Source organism: Erithacus rubecula (assembly GCF_903797595.1).
Source record: "Erithacus rubecula genome assembly, chromosome: 8".
Classification (NCBI taxonomy): Eukaryota; Metazoa; Chordata; class Aves; order Passeriformes; family Muscicapidae; genus Erithacus; species Erithacus rubecula.
In genome coordinates, this window is record NC_136659.1 from 29,516,279 (window position 1) to 29,537,231 (window position 20,953).

The 20,953-nt window shown below is 38.3% G+C and overlaps 1 protein-coding gene across 6 annotated transcripts in view; it reads right to left on the reverse strand.

Annotated features, from left to right (window-relative positions):
• Positions 1 to 3,703: 3,703 nt before the first annotated feature.
• DPP10 (dipeptidyl peptidase like 10) overlaps positions 3,704 to 20,953 on the reverse strand; it is a 445,885-nt gene continuing 428,635 nt past the window's right edge. For all 6 annotated transcript variants that reach the window (XM_079310523.1, XM_079310525.1, XM_079310524.1 and 3 more), the window contains 7 exons: positions 14,717 to 14,911; positions 13,397 to 13,451; positions 9,746 to 9,845; positions 9,131 to 9,189; positions 8,969 to 9,041; positions 7,364 to 7,437; positions 3,704 to 5,992 (listed from right to left, as the gene is read on the reverse strand). In XM_079310523.1, the coding sequence (XP_079166649.1) occupies positions 5,855 to 5,992; positions 7,364 to 7,437; positions 8,969 to 9,041; positions 9,131 to 9,189; positions 9,746 to 9,845; positions 13,397 to 13,451; positions 14,717 to 14,911 (694 nt within the window). In that variant the 3' untranslated portion in view covers positions 3,704 to 5,854. The remainder of the gene's footprint in view (positions 5,993 to 7,363; positions 7,438 to 8,968; positions 9,042 to 9,130; positions 9,190 to 9,745; positions 9,846 to 13,396; positions 13,452 to 14,716; positions 14,912 to 20,953) is intronic.

Sequence of the window (20,953 nt, forward strand, 5' to 3'; positions counted from 1 at the left end):
TGTCTTGCTTACTTCTGATTACACTGGCAAAATACTGTACTTGTTTCTTCATGTTCCTCACCTTCCCAGATAAGTACATTTTTTGCATGATATTCTACATTTCTCATATACTGTTCTACAAGCCCTCCTTCAAATATTCCACTGGTATTCAGATTCACTGTATTTCCATAAGCAATTCTTAAAAAAAAAAGATGAGCTTCCTTGTCCAAGCTCAGTGCAATTTCCACTGCAATAAAAAATCCTGCGAGCCAAATAAATTTAGTGCCTACTACAACACAAAAGAAAGAAGAGTTCACCTGGCAATGTAAATATCTTTAAATGCAACAATTTGCACTCTTGAAAAATGAAATATTTTACTGTAACTGCTTGTTTAGAATGTGGAATTATAGTCAACAGAAATCTTATAGTGGCTATCTGAAATGTAGGATATAAATTAAACACAGGACTGAATATCTGTAAGAAACCACGTCATTCATCCTTCTTTTGTAGAAATAACAGAATGATCTGGCTTTCCTGCCTTAGTTGAAAGTTTATTGAATCAAGCACTGGCTACAGTTGTCTCTAAGGTTACCAGTGCACCACTTTATTTTAGAGTGACAGCTCTGTACAGAGCAGCACATTGCAATAAAGTGTCTCTGCACTTGTCTTCCCAGAACACTTTTCTTTCTTAGCCCTCTCCTAATGGTGCTGAACACCTTCTTAAGACTGGACTCCACACACTCTTTTATTTGTCAAATGTATGTGCCAGGGAGAGGCTGAGGGCTGGAACAAACCAGAGCATTTCTTCAAGCACGTGCTGCTCTCCTTTAGGATTTTGGAGGCATCATTTTATTAAAAGAGCTCTTCTGCAGCTTTATCAGGCACAAGATATTCTGTCCATGTATCAGATGCCCTTCCCTTTTTTCTCACAGGAAGCTGGAGCATTCTCAGGCCTTGCTGGAGCTGCAATTGCTGCCAGCTGCTCTGCCAGCTGGGCTGGGGAGTCGGTCACCAAGTGCCACCCTCACCTCAGACAAACTGGAGAACAGCAAGATGCCCATATTGATCTGTCATTTTTGACAATATTCTTCTTATTCCCAAGGCAACAACTGCACACCTTTTCCTATCAGTTGTGCTCTTTGATGGACTGAACTCAGATTATGACTCCCCTCCACAGAGCTGTGAAGGTTCTGCAGTGCCTGGGGGATGGAACACCTGCCTGAACAGGAACCTGCTCCCCACACCAGCCTTGGGACATCAACATCAAAATCCCCACAGAAGCACCCCTGAGAGATGCACTCTGTTCTCACTTAGGAAATATATTAGAGCAAAAAAAACCAATTTCCTTAGGGAAATATTTCCTAAGTATTTCCCTACCAATTATCTTCCCTCTGATGGTTTTATCAATCAGAAGCTTTTTTTTCCCCCTCCCTTTGGTAATGAAATCTAAAGACGGGCTGTTACCACATTATGGGATATTTTAATTAAAAATAATTGTGTATATATATATATATATATATATAGTGTCCTTATTTAGTATAGACATTATTAAATCAATTTTGTTGTTGCTAAGTTCTATTTAGGTAAAATACGATATTGGATTTCTAAACTAATTATCCAGGAAAGAGGTCTAGTCCTGAGTTTAATGGAAACTCTGGACTGCATACACTCAGGTGGTTTAATTTCCTTAATTCTACCCAAATACCCAATTTAACAACACTGTAAGCTGCAGACATTGGAAAACAAATATTTTACTCAGCACTGCACATTTAGGTGGTACATTTGTAAGATGCCTGCAGTTTTACCCCCCAATGAGAGAATCACTAACACTTGTGCACCTACCTCCTTGAAGCCAGGCTCATTCTCCACTTTCATGTCTGAAATACAACAGACAGAAGTTTAACTAAATTCTTTCTTTCCTTTTCAAAGCTCCAGGTGCCTGGGAAGTTGTGACTCTCCTTAGCCACATCCCAGGAGCTCCCCATTCTCTGTAGCACTCTTGAGATCATCCAGAGGATAAAGAGAAGGAATCCTAATGCCACTGAAGAAGTGCAGAAGATGCATCAGTAATCAATAGCAGTGAGGTTCTTCCTTCCCTGGAGGCAACTGACTCGCCAGGATGAGTTACTTGCAATAAATATAAAACATCAGGAGCACTGCACCTTGCCTGTGTACTTTTAAATTGTGCAGGAGTGGTATTCAGGATCTTTGGGTTATCTTCCCCTCGGTTGTTTCTTCAGTAAGGTCTAATAAACCTGTGAGGAGGGATACAAGGTCACACCATGTATCCTCTGCATTTTATTAAGAGAGCCAACACTCAATATTCCAAGTTTCCAAGGAGAATCTTTGGTTTCAGATCAAATAAAAGCTCTTCTGTCTTAAAAGGTGTGATTTCTCAACTAAATGAACCTGACTGACTCCATACCCAAAGTGCCAGAGCTGAGAGAACAGAGACAATCTTCACTTTCAGCCACCAAGAGAGAGCTACACATGCCAAAAACTGAGCAACAAGGAGCAGTTGGTTATAGCAAATCACAGCAGACATTGATAGAACCAGGTCGTAAATAATTCCATCCTTGCTGCCAAAAGATCAAATAAATTAATTTCAAAAAATAACCAGCCTTTCTTTGTACTCAATCTAGGGAAAGTATTCCAATTGACATGCAGTTATGCCTGGTTTTGGAATATAATTGAAATTTCAATATGACCTACAGGTTTCATAGATTTTGCAAGTTGTAGTAGCAGAAAAAGGAGAGAGGAAATCAAGAAGGTAAAGATAAGCTCTAGCAAGCAGTAAATGGATATGCTGGTTCCTAGCTTTCCATAAATTAGTAGGTCTAGTCTACACTCATGCTATCTCAATGCAATGTGTACTAATTCTGTTCACTACTGTAGATCACCTGGAGTAATTAATGATTGCCTTTAGATATGATGTAGAATCTGAGGTCACACTGTTCAGTTGTGCTATAAGCGGAAGGATTTTCAACAGGTCAGCAAAAGTAAAGGGACATCCTACAACAAAATCTTCAGTCTAATTAACAGAACCCGGATCTGGCAAACATTTTTGCCAGATCTGAATATCTGAATTCAAACCATGTATAAAAATATCAGTAAAAGCAATTAATTTGTGTCTGATGCTCTCCTCTTGAATACAATTACATAAAAATACCTGTAGTTGTAGGACAGTGTGAGAAATCATGAAAACATTAAAAGCATACTACATTTCCACCCAGATGTCATATAAAACATTTTATGAGTCTTGCCAAGGCCATTCCTACAGAAGGCCATGACATGTTCAGTCTGGAAAAGTGGAGCTGGGATCTTGGGGTAGAATGAATATGGAATGGGGGCCTGAAGCAGGACTATAGGGAAAGGAGGAAACAGGGTGTGGATCCAAAGATCTGGGATAACACATTTCCTGAGCACTTGCTACTGCTGAGACACGAGCCTTGTTTGCTTCCTTCTGCAGGTAACTAAACACAGCTGAATGTGACACACAGCAAATATGAGCGTGGAGGGGCTGCTTTGCAGAGAAACACAAGCACATTTTGGGGGAATTGGCCTTTTCCTGCATCCTCCACACACTGAGTCCATGCTCAGCACTCACCCACAGCCTGTGTTTCCTGCATTTTGTTGTGCAATTTGTAGGCTCAAATTGGGAAAAAACACCTCACTGAACTGAGCTGGATGAGGACCTCATTCACCATGCCTGGTTAGAAGCAGCAGCATTGTCAGGTGAGCGTTTATTAATGATGGGTGTAATTTATAAAATCACAAAGCAGCAGTCCCAGCCAACAGAAGAGTTGAAAACGATGCTCCTCCATAGAAAAGAGGATTTGCAGAACCTTGCTTGAATTCTGCTCTCACTTTTTTGTTGTTGTTGTTTTGTGTGATCTTACTGCAGTGCACATCGTAGCCCCCATAAATTATCCCCTACCTACACTATACATATGTACTCCATGTGTCCTGTAAACACCACAAAGCCAAGCCATACATTGTGGTGACACTGGGATCCAAACAAGATATCATTGCACATTAAAATTGTATTAAACTAATTGAAAAGTAGTTGAACATTGCTAACAAAACAAGAGAAATACTAAACATTAAAAGACAAGAGACTTCTCAATGTTCAATAAAACCACGCCTTTCAGACAAATTAATTATTTGCATCATAAAAAAATCCTAACAGTGAAAGAAAATATTCCAGAAGGAAGTGATGAGTAAAAAAGCTTCAGGTGATTTTTCATTACATTAAAACCAATTCCCATTCCCATAAAATGTGCAGAACTTTACATCTTAAATAGCATATTTACCTTCAAAAATTATTTTCTTTTTTAGTCTTGCAAGAAATTAAACCTTAATTAGATAGGAAAGTATTTGGAACATATCCAGAAATAAAAAACCTACAGCTATTCCCCCATAAGTGGCACAGCATCTGTCAGGAGTTTTCACACACCTTCAGGAAGGTATCTCAGATTAAACCAACACTGTACTTGCTTTCCATGATCAGAGTTAATATTCTGCAGACCCAAACTGGCTGCCTTGTTTATTTCATAGTTTCAATTTCTATTGCTGTACTTTACCCTGGCAAATAAATGGATGCATGAGGGGCTTGCCCTCTGAATAAATAATAAAATCTAACCTGTCAGATCTTCCTTTGCCTCGAATGAAAAGCATTTCATTCCTCTGTGATGCTGTGGAAGCTAAATCTTGTTGCAAGAGGTGGAATGAACAGCCTTGGAATATGAACTAATGTGTGTTTGAGCTATGTCACCCCCTTGATGGACTTCAGAATTCCATCTGAGACCAGAAGGGAGGAAAGGAAAATGCACTATACAAAATATGTCTTCATTTGAGGAGTAAAGTATTACTCAATGGCATTATACATTGTTAATAAACTTTCTTTATCTGAAACTATAATTTAATATTTATGTGTCTAATTTACATGTGACAAAGTAGCATATTCTAAAATTAGAGTGTAACCAGCAAACTATTAACTACTATAAACAATACCAAAACACAACTCAAACATATTTTAAGGAAACAATAGATACATATTGGACATTTGGGGAGTGATTTCAATTGCAGATATTGTTTTAAATACAGCTGTCAATTACAACTTGAAAAAATTTCTTCCAGCTCAGAAAGATTTTTCTCCTTAGGGATTCCTGGGTATATACATAAAGACCAAGAAGAGCACACCACCAAAAAGTCCCCTATTGGTTACTAGTAGGTACAGTCATAATTGTAAATGCTGAACTTGTGTGGGGGAAATAATTTTCAATATCCATGGTATATGATGCACTAGACAATATCCCCTTGGAGCAGAAACTAGAGAAAATACCGTGCCCTTTTTATTATCTCTGTGTTTTTTTATGTGTAATAGACAGCAGAAGAATTGCACTTACTGTAACATTACAGTGTTAGACTGCAGTTCACCTTTTAGATTATTAGTGGCCATAATACTTATGATAGGTTGTGCCTTATGCAAAGATGAATAAAGATGTGCATTTAAATTAAAACAAAACAAAACAAAACAAACAAAAACAAGCAACCACTTACAGAACCAACAGTGAGGCTTAACATAACAAACATGCACTAACTCTACACTTATGTAAAACTAAGTTCTTCCAGGAAACTGTAACCAACTGTTGACCTTCCACAAAGGTAAAGGTTTTGTCCCTTGGTAATATGTTTGGACTTTGCAGTCAAATTCCAGTTTATTAGCTCATTGTCTGTAAATGTGCTGTTCCACTGTGGTATCCTTTAGCTGCCCTTGAGCTTCTGCAGAATCTGCAATCTTACAGTCACTTTTATTTAATGTTTTATTGAGCCACAGAGTAAGTCCCCTTCAGTACTACACAAATAGGCTTCCTTATTCATCCTCTTCAGGTTCCTGTGGTAAAATTGGTGTCTCCTCCTTTAAACAAGCACTAAAAAAGCCAAGGATTGTGCTGTAAAGGTGATATTTGCTTTTCTCAGAAGCAATGTTATGACCTTCATCTGGGTAGATCTGGCAGAGGAAAAAGGAAAAAAAAGGTAAACAGTTTTTAAAGGCTTTTCAAATATTTAGGGCTCTAATTTTCTTTCTCTGATCTTCAACATGTTTTAGATGACAACAGGATTATAACATTAGTTTTATGGCATCAAGGAAAGCTAATAAAACCCAAAGTAAGACTCATTCTCTTGGAATCTAACTTACATAAAACAACCACTGCAGTGGGATCAGCAGAAGAGAAAAAGTTTATATTCTCAGCCATTGTGCTTACAACAGTTTGCTTCAGCTGGCATTTTCAATAGTGCCTAGACATCCAAATCCCATTAACATCCATGAAATTAATTATCTCATGCTTTTAGGGACCTCTCAATATTTCAACTTCTAAGTGTTTGGCAAATCCCCTTTCTATTCATATCTTCCTACCTGATCTAAAGCCCATCTTCTCTCTCTCCTGAGGTAGATGTGGGCATTTTTATCTCTTAAAACAAATACTACTGGGAGTTTCTCCCAAGTGAGGCTGAGCAAATATTTGCAGGCTGAAGAAACCCAGGTCACAAGACAAGAGACCTGAGGAAACCTGAGGCAAAAAGCTTCAGCTGCCCCCTCAAAGCCAGGTTATCACAAGGTTGCATAAGAACAGCTCAACAGGGCTCTTCTGGGAGAGCTCTGTCATTCCTGCTTCTCCCTCTCTCCACAGACCTTCACATCACCTCAGCTGCAACCACATGGGCAGCAGGAACAGATTCTACACTTAAAGTCCTTTTTCCTTGCTCAAGTGGCACCAATCCCCTTCTTGACACCTCCTCCCTGACATGAGCTCACACTCCAGTGCAAGCTACAGGATCACCCTGAGCCCAGCCAGGTTGAGGTTTGCAATGGCCAACAAGCATCAGGAGTATCTGGAGATACTGACTCGATCCAAACCCTCTGGCAGCAGCATCCATAGATTCCATGTGCTCCAGGTGAGTCCCATGCAAGCCTGTGCCTTGACAGAGGCTATGTCGTGCTCTTATAATAAATTTAAATGTTGAAAATAAGGAGAAATTACACTCATTTGACCTAATACCTTTTCAGGTAAAAAGGGACCCAAAGTAGTAACATCTCCATGTTACAAAGAGAGCCTACAGATTCCACAGCACTCTGAATAGAATTGTAGGATAAGCAGGAAGAAAGCGAGAGAGGAGAAAGAGCCCAGGAGACTGACAAGCTGATATAGCTCCTGACATCCATACTGACAGTGAGAAAAATGGGATTAAACAGAATTCTAACTGCAAATTGAGGTAATACAACTGTATTGTGGTAGAGAGGGTCATTTGCAGTTAAAAAATAGCAACAGGAGGTTAAATGTTCAACTATGTTTATAGGAAAAGTCACAGGTACACATACCTGCATAGTGTAATTAGCCCCAGCTTTTATTAGATGCTTAATTAGTTCTGCTGAATGCTGGAAGTGAACTTTAGCTGCAAGAAAACATTTCATATTATTAGAAACAGCTACATTAACATGAAATACACAGCTTTGGCTGAAAACATTTCCAGGCTCTGCAATTACTGAATCTGAAGCTATTTCTAATGCCAGCCCCACCAGTGACAGGATGTTACAGCAAAGGTTTTGGAGAAGGAGCTGGAAGCCCCAGGGGCAGCCACACTTTCCAGACACTTAGTGAGGACTCCTCTCTTTACCCTTGATTTACACATACTGTGATAGCTTAGAGATGGTAAAACCATTCTCTTTGAACATTGTGGCATTTTCTAATTTGCTTGAAAGAAAGCACACTGCATTTTCTATTGCTTGCACAGGATCATTACACCCCACTCTTCTTTAGGTAATGGACTTTCTGGAACCCATCAGTGTGGCAAAACCATTATTACCATGTCCTAACCCTGCAGTTTAGTTGCCAGTGGACTGGGCAGTGTCACTGGATGTGATATTGAGCTGGGGTGCAGACAATCAGACTCCCAGGCCAGAGCACCCTGCATTGCTCAGACATCTATCAGAGCCCCAATTCCCTCCAGAGCTCAGTTCAGAGGGGCAGAAATTGCTGCTGCCTGCTGCAATCAGTTAAGCCTGAGCCCCTCATGCCTGGTCAGTCACCAGAATATTTTCATCCCTCCCCCTGTGCTCTGGGGAGAAGCACTGGACAGGGTTTGCACCCATGTGGACCCATAACACAGGTTTGGCAGGTCAGGGGTGACAGGCTGGCACCATGCCAGCTGTGCATGGGCACTGTCACCTCAGCCCTGCAGTGAGAGGCACTCATCCCTTCAGACTAAGATACCTTGTATTATCCCACACCCACCAGAAAATACTGGGAAAGGAGGCATGTCAGTCTGTATAGAGCAGCTGTTTGCATCACTGTAATTTGAGCCTGCATCAAAGCTCATTCTTTAGACATCAGTTAAGAAACTTCAGAAGAATACACTGCAGTGAAATCTGCAATTACAAATTATCTCAATTGATGCATCTAAATGCATCTAATTCCATCTAAAGTGCTAGAACTTACCCTGTGTTACTCATTCTCTGTCTTAATCTACTGCTAAAACTATTGGTGCTATTAAAAGGTTCTGTGTAGCTTCAGCTTCAGAAGGTTTGGCAGTACCTTGTAATTAATTAGATGAAAAGATTAACTTCCCATTTTGTGATGTGCTTCACTAGCTGTACTGATAATTCCGCAGAATTTGTATGAATTTAAAACAACATTAAAAATGTATGTTGCTGTATTAATAATTCATGCAATACCTTTCACTAGCAACAGAGGTTCACAAGATTTAAACAAATCAAAATGTACAGCACCTAAAAGGTGCAAATCCTCAGCAAAGAAAAATGCCACCAGTTCAGAGTTAGAAGTGACAGTTGAAACAAAAGGAAAAAAATCCCATCAGGAGGAAAATGAAACTGCAAATGTACTTGCCAGCTGTGTGTCTCATCAGTCCTTGAACACCTGCCTATTAAAGCTCTGACTCCAAATCAGTTGCATCTGTAAATACTTACCATCAGCTGTCCCATGAACTATTAGCAAATCCACTTCTTTTAAACCATGAAGATTGTGTAATACACTGGATGCCTGGTGAACAAACACACACAAAGCTGTAACTGAATTGCATTTTAAGACTAAAATGGTCATTTTAAGTTACTTGCTTATGCTAGACTTACCTGATAGGTAATTTCATCTTTTGATGGAATCCCAAGGTATCTTTCTGAAAAAGCTGATGCTGTAAAAATAAATTTTAAAAAAAACCCAATAAAGTAACAAACCTTGTGAATTCCAAATTATTTCTATTTTAAAATTCATCAATTTTGACTTAGAGTCAGAAGTTACTTAAGTCATGAAGTCGAGATGTTCATTTAGAGACAAATGTACCATTTTCATGCATCATTTAAACTCACCTTTAAAGTTAAAAAAGAAACCAACCAAAAATCAACCAACATCCTTCACAAAAAAAAAAAAAAAAAAACCAAAAAACCAAAAAAAACCCAACAAAAACCCAACCCAAACCAAAAATAAAAAAAACCCCAGACTTGATTCATGCTGATACACATAAAGGATTCTTAGGAAATGAGGTAATTGCAAAATCAGTTCTGTCAATAATTTTGGTGAACTGTCCCAGTGCCAGCTTTACTTTCATTTAAAGAAGAGACCAAGCTAGTGAAGTGAAATCTCACAAACATTGTTATGTTATCTGCCCTTAGTTAAAATAAACACCAGCTCCATGAATAAAAGGTACTTTGAATAAACTGTCACACAGGTTTAGGGCAGGGAGTACTCACCATATAACTTCATATCTGTGATTGGTGCCACCATAGCTCCACACTTGAAGAGCCTCTCGCTGGATTTCAGGATCATCGACGTAATGTAGCCACCATATCCCTAACAAAGGGATTGAAATTTTGATTGATTTAATTCATTCTGGCAAGAATAAAGCAAAAGGCCACTGTCCTAATCCAGTGGTATCATTTTTACAGTTTAAGGGTGCACAAAGATCTCATTGATGTGGTCATGACTTTTAGTCTATGCAGTTAATAATAATGAGTATTGCATATTTCTTCACCATCTCTGAATCTAGCACATCTCCCCTGGAAGAGCTGACACCAGACAGCCATGAAACCTTTGTGAAAGCTTTAACTTGAAACCACAGATTTTCTTGAAATGACACTGGGAATTCATTTCTGTAGACTTGTAATCATTCTAGACTCAGAGAAAATGAAATTCTGAATTGTGGCATCTGGAATCAATGATTTTCATGTATATTATGGGCTCCACAAATTTCTCTACTTGCCATTTTGCTATCCCTTCATCAGTACCAAAAAAATTGGTATTTCTTCAGGTATTTTTTGTTGTTGTCATTTTGTGTTTGGCACAACACACTTCAGGAAGATGAAATTACCCTATGACAGGGAAATATAATGCAAAATACCAGCTGATCCAGAAAAAGGTTGTGCATCAAGTGTTTGCAGTTTTCTCATGGACTTTTATAAATGCTGCTTGTTCCTTTTCTTCATGTCTAAATATTTATTGAACAGATGATTTCTGTGGAAGAATGGCAATATTTGAAAACTCTTTAACCTTATTTGACAAATATAAGCAAAGAGGTTTCTTTTACTTTGCAATCAGTCCATATTAAGTGGGAATGGACAGACTGAAGAAAATACCAAATAGGAGCTGGATTTCCAAAGGAGTGTGAGGGACCGAGTTATTCCTGTCCCATATAAATTTCAGCTCAGGAGGACAAGAGCCATCCAGATGTGTTCAAGTGCAGGAGTAGATTTCACCTAAAACAGAATTTCTGAGTGGGGCACCTGTAATTTGTATAATTCAAAGAGCTTAAGAGAACAGCAACTTTCCCCTGCCTCTGGGTTTTCTCTGCTTTTACTTTTGTTTAATATTCTTTTTGTGTCTTGCCCAGTAGCTCCACAGCACAATTTTAATCCAAGGATAGGAATAGCCAGGTTATTTATTATTTATTCCATGTTTTCATTAAGAGTTTATTTCATTCTCCTGGGAGTTTCTTCCCTTTGTGCCTGTGTCCTTGTTTCCAAGTCAGGCTTTCCAGGACAAAAACACCACAGAGTGAGTTTTTAATAAATTCTTAGAATCATTTCACAGTGACATTGCTATTCCATATGCCCTGATGCAGGAACATGTGGTGCCTCACTCATCTGCTGCGTTTCTGGGGTTGCAGCCTAATTGCTGCATTTTGAAGAAACATGTTGGCTGTAGAATCACACCTCATTTTTAAAATCTCTTTTCACTTCCATGTATAAAACCACAAACCCCATGGAACCACACTTGGCTGTCTAACAGCTCACAAAGGCCCTTGGATCAAACATCACTTAGGCTTGCCCTCCTCACAGAGATAAGCAAGGGGACATTGGCAGATTGCCTGGCAATTTTCCCCACTGTGCCCTTCTGAAGTCTTGTTTCTCTTGTGCCTCATTGACATCACCAATTGTGACAAGAATTTTACTTCTGTGCAGTTCTGAAACCTCTTAAAGAGCTCCCTGAAAGTGTGCATAAGTCTAGCTTTATGAGATCAGCATTAAGCCATTCCAAAGTCAACTTATTTTCAAGTAAAGTGCATATTGTTTCCATCAGTAAAGCATATTTAATGCATAGAAAAAAAGATGTTTGCCTATCACGTTCTTGTATATGATAAAAAAGAAATGAGTTTTAAAGTAGATTTTTAATCGACTCTAAAACAAGCAGAGTGGAGAAAAATACAATTAACCCTAAGAAGCTGTTAAACAGATTTTTTTTATTATTAATTATAAAATTGACTTTTAAATTTTATGATTTTTTTTTTCTTTTGACAGTAAAAGAACAACTCTGAAAGGTTAACTTGGAAAGGGAAAATTTCCCTGAATTCAAAGCAGTGCTGAAAGCTTATTGAATTTCCCACTCTTCATTCCTCAACACTTCTTTCAGAAAATAAATGCAGGAACATGACAATCAATAATATTATGTGGAAGAAAAGAAAACTAGGGGTAGGTCTTGGCAGATATGTAAAACCATGGCTACATGCAGTATCTTCAGTAACTGTCTCATCACATCACTCTTAGGAAAAAAATATACTGATGAATCTCTGGCAGAAAACAAGTGGGAATTTTCAGATAGCAAGAAAAAGAATTTCTGCAGTCAAAACCAAGCAATTCTGGATGCCCAGGGACTTCATTCCAGAAACAGGATCTTCAATCAAATGGTTGAAAGAGGAAGAGGATATGGAGCAAAGCTGATGCTTCTATGCATGTGTAATTTCATATACGTTGGTAACAGGCACTAAAACCTGAATAGAAGTGGGTGCCACAATTCCCTGGTAGGTGAAATAGGCCCTGCTTGTATATCCACAACTGGAAAATCTCTGGCTCCTCCCTTACAACCCAAATACTGGTTTTGACCCAAGTGAAATTCTTGCAGTGAGAGTTTCTTTCTTAGCTCAAGGAGTGCAGCAGGAGCTCAGATCTTTGAGGAAGGTCATGTTCATGTAAAATGTTAATCAGTCACAAACATCAGCCAGTCCTCAAAATGCTACCATGCAGGAGGTAAATGTCAATCTCCTCATCCTGCATCCTGACAGACTGAGACAGGCAGGTAAAATGACTTGCCTGAGGCTGTGCAGCAAATCAGCAGCACTGAGAACTAAGGCACTTCATGGGGAAACATGCTGCTCCTAAAAATGATGATGGGGGGTACTTGATCAGGGTTTGTTACTGCTTTGAGCTCAAAGGCAGATAATAGCTTCATTTTTAATAATAATAAAAAAAAAACTTTTAAAAAATTAAAAGCTTGCACATGCCAGTTCATAGATGAAGCAGCAATTGTGTGGTGTTTCTAATTGCTGCTTTTTAATAGACATCAGTAAAATGCTGTTTAATTTGCCACTAAAAGTTGAGCCTGTGCCTCATTGTATCTCATGCTAGGGGCAATGACATGCAGCTGATAAAATAACAAAGGCAAGATTTCTCACTGGTGCAACAAGGAACTTGCTGACAGTACCACAGGGTAGGTGCTCAGCTAGGCCCACGGGTCAGTAAAACATTCAGATATAAAACCTGTATTTTATAGGACAACATTGTTGATTTAACTGCAGCCCAAATATAAAACTGTAAGAAACAAGCTTTCACAAAAACCAAGCCTCTATTAAAAAGTTCAAAAGAAAGAAAAAGCAGAATTTTTAACAAATATTTTCCCCTTCAGATTCTGAAATGCAAATAGTGTTATATCATAAAACTGATTTTATTGACTTAAATACCTGTTCTGTGAAAAAAAAAAAAACTGTACATAACAGACAGTAAACTATCTTTGGCTTTCCCCCCTTGTTTTAATAACTGAAATGGTCTTAGGAAAATATATAAATATATTATGAACTGACAGCACTTTCTTAAAGAATCAAGATGATATAGCCTGCTATTTTTGCATATTACCTTTCCAAATATACCCAGTCTCTTAGGATCAATGAAGGGCTGTTTCAGAAGTGATCTGAAAGGAAAAAAAAAATTCTTTTTTAATTTGGGCAAAGTAAAATGGTGGATTTTACTTCCTGAATACAGCATGTAAAGACCATTATTTGTGCATTAAGGAATTGCCATACATGGAGATCAGGTAGAAGAAGAAATTATATCCATATTAGTAATACTGCACTGGGAAATGTGATTTGCTTCCTAATTCCTTTTTTTTAAGGGAAACAGTTGATGTGAGATGGCCCATCTCATGTAATTTAGATATCTGAATTTAAGCACCTTGTCTAAATTATCCATTTACATCTGTTTTTCAGTTAATTGAGAGAAGAGAGATCCCTTTAGCATTCCTACACGTGTTGGAAACTTCTCTCAGTCTGGGGTGGATGATCCTTCAGAAATGCCAGGATTTTCCACTGACTACAGCTTAAATGATTGTCTTTGACCAGGTGTCTAGCACCAGCTAAAGGAAGAAAAGATGAATAGAACTTCTTGAATATAAGTAATTATAAAACAATTAATTCTCTCATCAAGGCCATTAATCATCTATGGCGAATTTTATACAGAAACGACAGAATAACCTGAGGGGAAATATTAGATACAGCTGCTTAATCATGGAATGGTTGAAGCTTCCACCCCTTTCCAAAGAAGAAAAAAATATCTGGCTTAAAATCTGTCTTTTCCTGGAAAACCCCAGGAAAAAATCCATCCAGACCTTAGTATAAGCCATTTTGACCCTTGCACCCTGAGTAAGGAGTGTTGTCAAAGCTGTACATGACTACTCCACAGACAGAAATTACTCTTTTCTGCAGCTGATAGACTTCTATCAGTCTAAGAATGATAATGCAAATGAGACATAACAGGAACTTGTTAAAATTTTGCTCTCAGGTACACCACCAGAACTCCATTTGCTTTATGGGATTACTCCAGAACTCTGTGGTGGAAATGAGAGAGCAGTATCCTATCGTAAATATTGTAACACAAATGTATTTATATGTTAATGCGGACAGCAAGAAATTTACCTACAGAATACAGACAAATATGAATTAGCTCAGGTAGCATATTTGGATTGCACAGAGCAGGACAGCTTTATCAAAGAGAAGCACCAAGTCAAAAAAAACCCCAAAACACCTCTTTGATTTTTTACTTGCTGTTTGTAACGGAAGGATTACATGAAAAAACAAACATTAACAATGCAGAGAGAACATTCTGGGCAGTTTTAGCCCAAATGCTCATTCATCCAGGTGGAGGCAGGGGGGAAGAGAAATTGAGTTTGCACATACGTACTCTACAGCTGCTATTTGGTCCTTCACTTCCACTGATCCTAAGCATCGATGCACCTCCTGTAGGATCTTGAGGCCTTGAAATCCACTCCCTCTGCCATCAAATCGAGCTACGATGACATTATCAGAGTTGACAAGCACTGAGTCCCAGTCAATGTGAAACTTATCTGTAACCAACTGGCTGCCTGGAGCTTCATCACTGCAAATACCAACACACCAGACACAAACGAAGACTATTGACAATGTGATGCGCTGTGCCGAGCTCTGATATTTTATTTAACCTACGTGGCAGAGTTCACTTGGTTATGCAGCCCTGCTGAGCTACTGTCACTTCCATCAATACCATCCCATTAGGGCTGCAAGCCCTGCAGCAAAATAATTTCTTTAACTTTATAACCACTCTGCTGCAGTGCTGCCAATACCTGAATACACTTTGATTGAAGGACACAGAAAATTAAAGTAGGTAGTGCTGTTTATAACAAAAGTGAAGGAAAAACCTCCAAACATAATTAGTAATGGCTAGCTCAGTTCTGAGAAGGCTCATGCAGAATTTGTAAAATCTCACTGAACACAAAAAAAGGTAAAATTTATTCAGCACCCTGATTACCATTTTGTAGGATATATAATACTATTAAGAAGAATGTCACCTGAGAAAATAAAAATAATTGCATTATTGTATCCTTGAATAGATTTCTTGAAATAGAGTACAAAGAAGACTAAGGCATACACTGGATAGAATTGTATTTTCTCCATCCAAATTCATAGGAAGAAATGGATGCAGGCAGGAGTGATAAGTCTATTTTATGACCAAAAAAAAAAAAAGAAAAAGTGGTTTACAGCACAAAAGGTGAAATAGAATGGGAGAATGCAGTTTCTAGAAAAACAGTAACATTTTCCATTGAAGTCAAATACACTATTTTCCTTACAAAGAAAATAAAAAGTCTGTTTTAAAAGGGAAGTTTGCCATTATTTCCCCCCAAGATAAACACAGAATAAAAGAACAGGCTACCATGAAGTTGTACAAAATGCAAAATAGTTCTATGCAGGCTGCATCTGCCAGTGGAATGCAAATTAAAATGTAAAAGTGTCTGTGCTGGCTGTATGGAAATTAAATTGGATGGTCTGTGGGAATATCCTGTCTAAGGTGAAAGAAAGATGAAGACAGAAATTATTATTTTGCCAAATAGACTTATGTAAACCCTGGGGAGGAAAGAGAGATAAAATATCCTACGATAAGTGCTGTCTTATAAATACAACAACGTGCTGATTCAGTATCTGGCTTTGGCTGTGGCTAACACAGACCATCTTCAAGGTAATCACTCAGTTAATTAGCAAGCATATGATGAATTCAAATTCAGTCAGACCAATCTATTTAGTTGCTATATCATGTACTGAAATCAGCATTATTTAGTTACAGACTGAGCCACAACATGTTATGCTTGATTTACCCTTATCTTGCACATCAGGTTTATACTTGGCTTTATAAAAAGAAAAGAAGGGCATTTTTTTGGTGTGCTTAACCAATTCTGCTGTGATTACTCTAATTACTAACATTGCAAAGCAATGAGTCTGGAAATACTGTCAAGTGAGCTCTGCAGAAAACACACAATTCAGGAAGTATATAATCATTATTATTTGCAGTAAGGAGAACAACACTTCCAATTTCTGCTCATTGCACAGAGCAAGGTTTTCAGAAACACTATACACTGACACAGATGTTTTCACAGGGAATTTATCCTTACTTCCAATAATAGGAGCCTCAGACTAGTTATGATTATGTGTAAGTTCTTCCAACTTTCCACAATAATATGTCAGAAATATCCATGTTTGACTAGATAACTTTCCAACAGATTAACACATTCCACACAAGTGAAAATACTGTGAGTCAGCCTATTTTCCTTCCTTTAAATATGAGAACAAAGCTAACACAATTGTGTTAGTGTTCACAATTGATTTATACCTGTTCTATAGCTAGGTTATACATACCTCTGGTGCATATACATATAGACATGTTGCATTCCTAGACACTTAGGAATAGAAGAACCATTACATTTATAAGCATTTCTCTAAGCCAGAAAGTACTTAAAATCAAAATGAATTTTCAATCAAAAGTGATACCCTTAGTGAATCTCTCCAATTAAAAAGGAACAACAGACAGAATCTCAGCAAGTTTCTCAGTGGGTGAGAACTGACAGTGATGGTTTCTAAAGATCCTTTTTGAGGTCATAGCTACTTTTGGGCCCACAGTTTAAACATTACACATTGTCCAGCCCTGCATGATTGGTTGTTTGATGCATTGCTTTAGGAAGCAATTTTCCAGTGGCTAGTTTATTTCAAGAATGTTCCTATAAGTAGTCTTTGATAAGCATTTAAAGTTATTTCCACTGAGGTATATATCAGAACTCCCATTAGCACCAAAAGGTCTCTTTACTCTTCAGCTGCCACTGCACAATGATACTGTATGAGGTGTGCTCCTGTCCTCCACAGAGAGACAGCAGACATATATTTCCCAATACTTGCATTATGCCTCTCTATATTTCTCCTGCTGTTTTAATGGCTTGTTCTCAAAGCTGCACAAAATATTCACTTTCCAACCCTACTGCCTTATCTTGCTGTCAGTCTCAAGAGTGCATTCACTGGTGGCATAAACAGGTTTGATTGTTTGTGCAAGGCCTGAAACTTTCATCAGCTCAAAACCAGGTAAACCAACCCCTGCTTGTGACCAAAATATAAGAAAACAAGTAAACAAATGAACAAACAGAAACCTCTTGGAGACAATTCAGTGTTACTTTGAAGAATACTTGGGTTTCTCCCTCCTCAAGTACTAGGACAATCTTTCCACTGATTCAGTTTTAAAATATCAGCTTACATACTGGACAACATTAAATTACACTAAATAATAGTTACTGATATTTAAGATACACTATCTACACATTTGAAGGAATGAGGTTAATTACAACCAAAGCAAAATAAAGAATGATTATCAACTCTGATTTTATTACCAAGATTAAATGCCAGAGTCTTTATTTAATCATTTCCTGTATGTTACCAAGAAATGTATCTTCCAACTTTTTTAATGAGTAAGGCGAACCATAATGAGAAAATCAAGGACCTGGAATTTAAACTTTGATCTTAATTATATAGAAAAGAGATGGTAATCACTTTTTCAGGCAATTACCAGGCAGCTCTTTAATATATAGATACTGTGTGTATTACTTCAGAAGGAAACTGAGTGTGAAATGTTATCAGTGGTTTAGGAGAACAAATGGAAGAAAGGAAAGTGTTTTAATCTATTTAACATTTTATGGGCTACTCATCACAATTCTGGGAAGAAAAAGAGTGCCAGCCAACATGTTTCTACATGAGATTTGTTAGACATTCCAGCCATCCAGATGGACATAAATTTTACCACAGCAATACAATGTGAGTATTGCAGCTTCACAGCTGCTGATGGATGAATGCTCACACAGTCTTTATGCTGATGATTACAGATAATCAGGTCCTGGTCCTTAAGCTGAGCTTAAGTCTACATGGAACTGTGCTCAGCTCACACCCAGTTTCACACCAGGATCAGATTCCTCTGGTACAAGCTTTCTTCCAGAATTCAGCCTTAACACTCAAGCACCTAGAGGCCATGTGCTCGAAGTTCGAATTTACCTGCAGACATCCTTGAATGAATACAGAAGCCTTTTCATAGTCATGCACCCTGGAAATGGCTACGAGCTTCCAGTGATTTGAAAAAAAACCCCAAACAGATCACACCAAACATTCCCATCATAAAATCACTCATCATCCACCTTCTTTCTTCCCTTCCTCCCTCCCTCTTTTCTCCCTCTTCAAAGTGCAGTGCTACTGAGGTGGAAAGCAAACCTCACTCCTCTGCTAATACTCCACTTTTCTGTTCTTGTATCTTCTGGTTTTATATTTCTAAGTGCATGTTGCCTGGATCAAGATGTTTTATAGAATCTTCTTTTCCAAAAAAATGGACATACAATTAAATCAATATTCTTACCAAGGACATTGGCAAGCATTCATTTTCAAAGGTTTTTCTCTCAATAGCTGGAATATAATGATAATTATATAATGGCTGAGAATGGAAGAAAGAAAGCAGGAGCAGTTGAACAGTACAAAAGACAGCACTTGTTATCAGCCCCCAATTCTCATCTAACACTGCTGGCAGCAAGAACAGGGTGTTTCTCCATCAGTCCCAACAGTACCACTCTGAGACTCAGAAAAGTCAAGTATCTGGGAAATGATATCATCTACACAACTAATCAATGTTCCCTATAAAAGCTACATGTTCTCTTTGGACCTGAATACTTTTCTCTTTTTTTTTTTTGGAAAGTAGTACTTCTGATCATGAAATAAACCTTAGAATGTCAATTTGGAGCTGTGTGGGTCAAGAAATTACCCCCTATACGCCCACAGATATCCAACCATTCTTTCTCAAGAGCTAGGCAGAATTTATTTGGCTCAAATAATCATCCCACAAGGGAGCTTCCCATAATTTCAGTGACAGTTTGCAGTTTTATATTTCATTTGGGGAACTCTTTATTAGAAAAAGGGATTGCTGGCAACCTTAGCTTTAAGTCTGTAAAAAGCTGCTGAAGAAAACCAGCTTAATATAACTTCTTTTTCTTCTAGGGAAGTGGAAGACACAAAACATGCTACAGTAAATGAGCCAGGACAGATGTAAAATTTTCAGTTTCATACTTTCTCTAGTGCACAGGGTCTTCTAAAAAAATAACCCTTGCTAAAGAGAATTGAGAATTCATGCAAAGATAAGAATCTGACCTAAAAGAACCAAAGTCTTCATATTATAAATGTAAGTACAACAATTTGTATTCATAAATTGATGGCTTTCCTTTTTATCCCACATGCCTATCATAAAAAACCCCAGAAGAATTACAAAACATAACCACACATCATGACCTGACCACATTATTTGCTCACTGGGTACCAACAACTTTGGTAAATTTAAATTCAGACCTTGCCTCAATACTGTTCTCACTTCTTTCAACTCTTAACATCGAAAAACAATTCAAAATAGCATTTTCTTTAGCTTTTTTTTTTTTTTTTTTCCTGTGATCTCTGGCCTTGGACTTCTCAGGTTTCTGATCCTTCCCTTCTGTCTTCTCTAGGTTCTACACGAGTTTATAACCCCATATTTTACCACAGCTGTGTATGGCAGATGATGTATTGACTAGGATACTTGAAAAGGGAAGTGTTGCACTGCTGACACCTCCGTGCTCCCCTGCTCTCAGAAACAGAAACAGGCACAAGTGTTTGCAAGTCCCTGCAGTGCTGCTGGGGTCAATTCACAGAGTCACTTTGCCTTTGGCACTTGAGTAAGAGCTGCTTAAAATATAATCATGCCTTCAAGATCATGCCAGGAAATGTTGCAAAGATGAAATAAAATCCATGTGTCCTGTTTCTCCAGAGAAGAAAAAATATGTTCAGGAGCCAATTAAAGCAGAAAGCTTCCAAACAGCAGATAACTGCAACTGAAAATTCTGTTTTAAAGCACAAACTGAGATTAGAAATAAGCAGGTTTGTGCCTTTCTATCCTATTATCTGATCTGAGCAGAGGAATTTGGGATCATTCAGTAGCTCAGGTCTGTAAACACCTCACATCCAACAATAAGGATCTGTGCTGTCACTGAGGGGAGATCTGCTCCAGGTGACACAGCTCAGTAATGTGGAATTTTCATGAATTTATCTGTGCATTCCTACACATCTGTTACTGAAATTCACATCAGTTCTTTCCAGCAAGGACTGGAAGAAGCTCTGTAGGTCCAGGGAAGCTCTCTCCACCCATGCTCAGTTCAGGTAGAGAAAGGAGAGATGCCCTGAGCTGGCATCACCACTTTTCCCAGACAGGCTTCAAGCACACTCATGATTCTGTTCTTTCCCTCTGCTGCACACAACCCAAAGGCTGATTCTTCCTGCAAGTAACACACACCCATCTTCCTTTAAATGAACAGCACAGGTTTTCAGGGAATTCCATCTTCCATGCAGCTTTTCTACAAAATTCAACAGACTTTGGATCATGCCTATCATGACTTCAACCACTGATGATCAAAAGTAACTTTTATTTCATTCTGGTGTTCCTAAAAGCAGTTTTGCTTCATGCATCTCAACTGAGCTCCTCCTGGAAGCTGTGCTCATTTCTCTCAGGGATAAAAGGGAGCTCATGTTCTGAGTGAGATGCTCTGTGGGCAGGACCAGCAAGGGTCCAGGA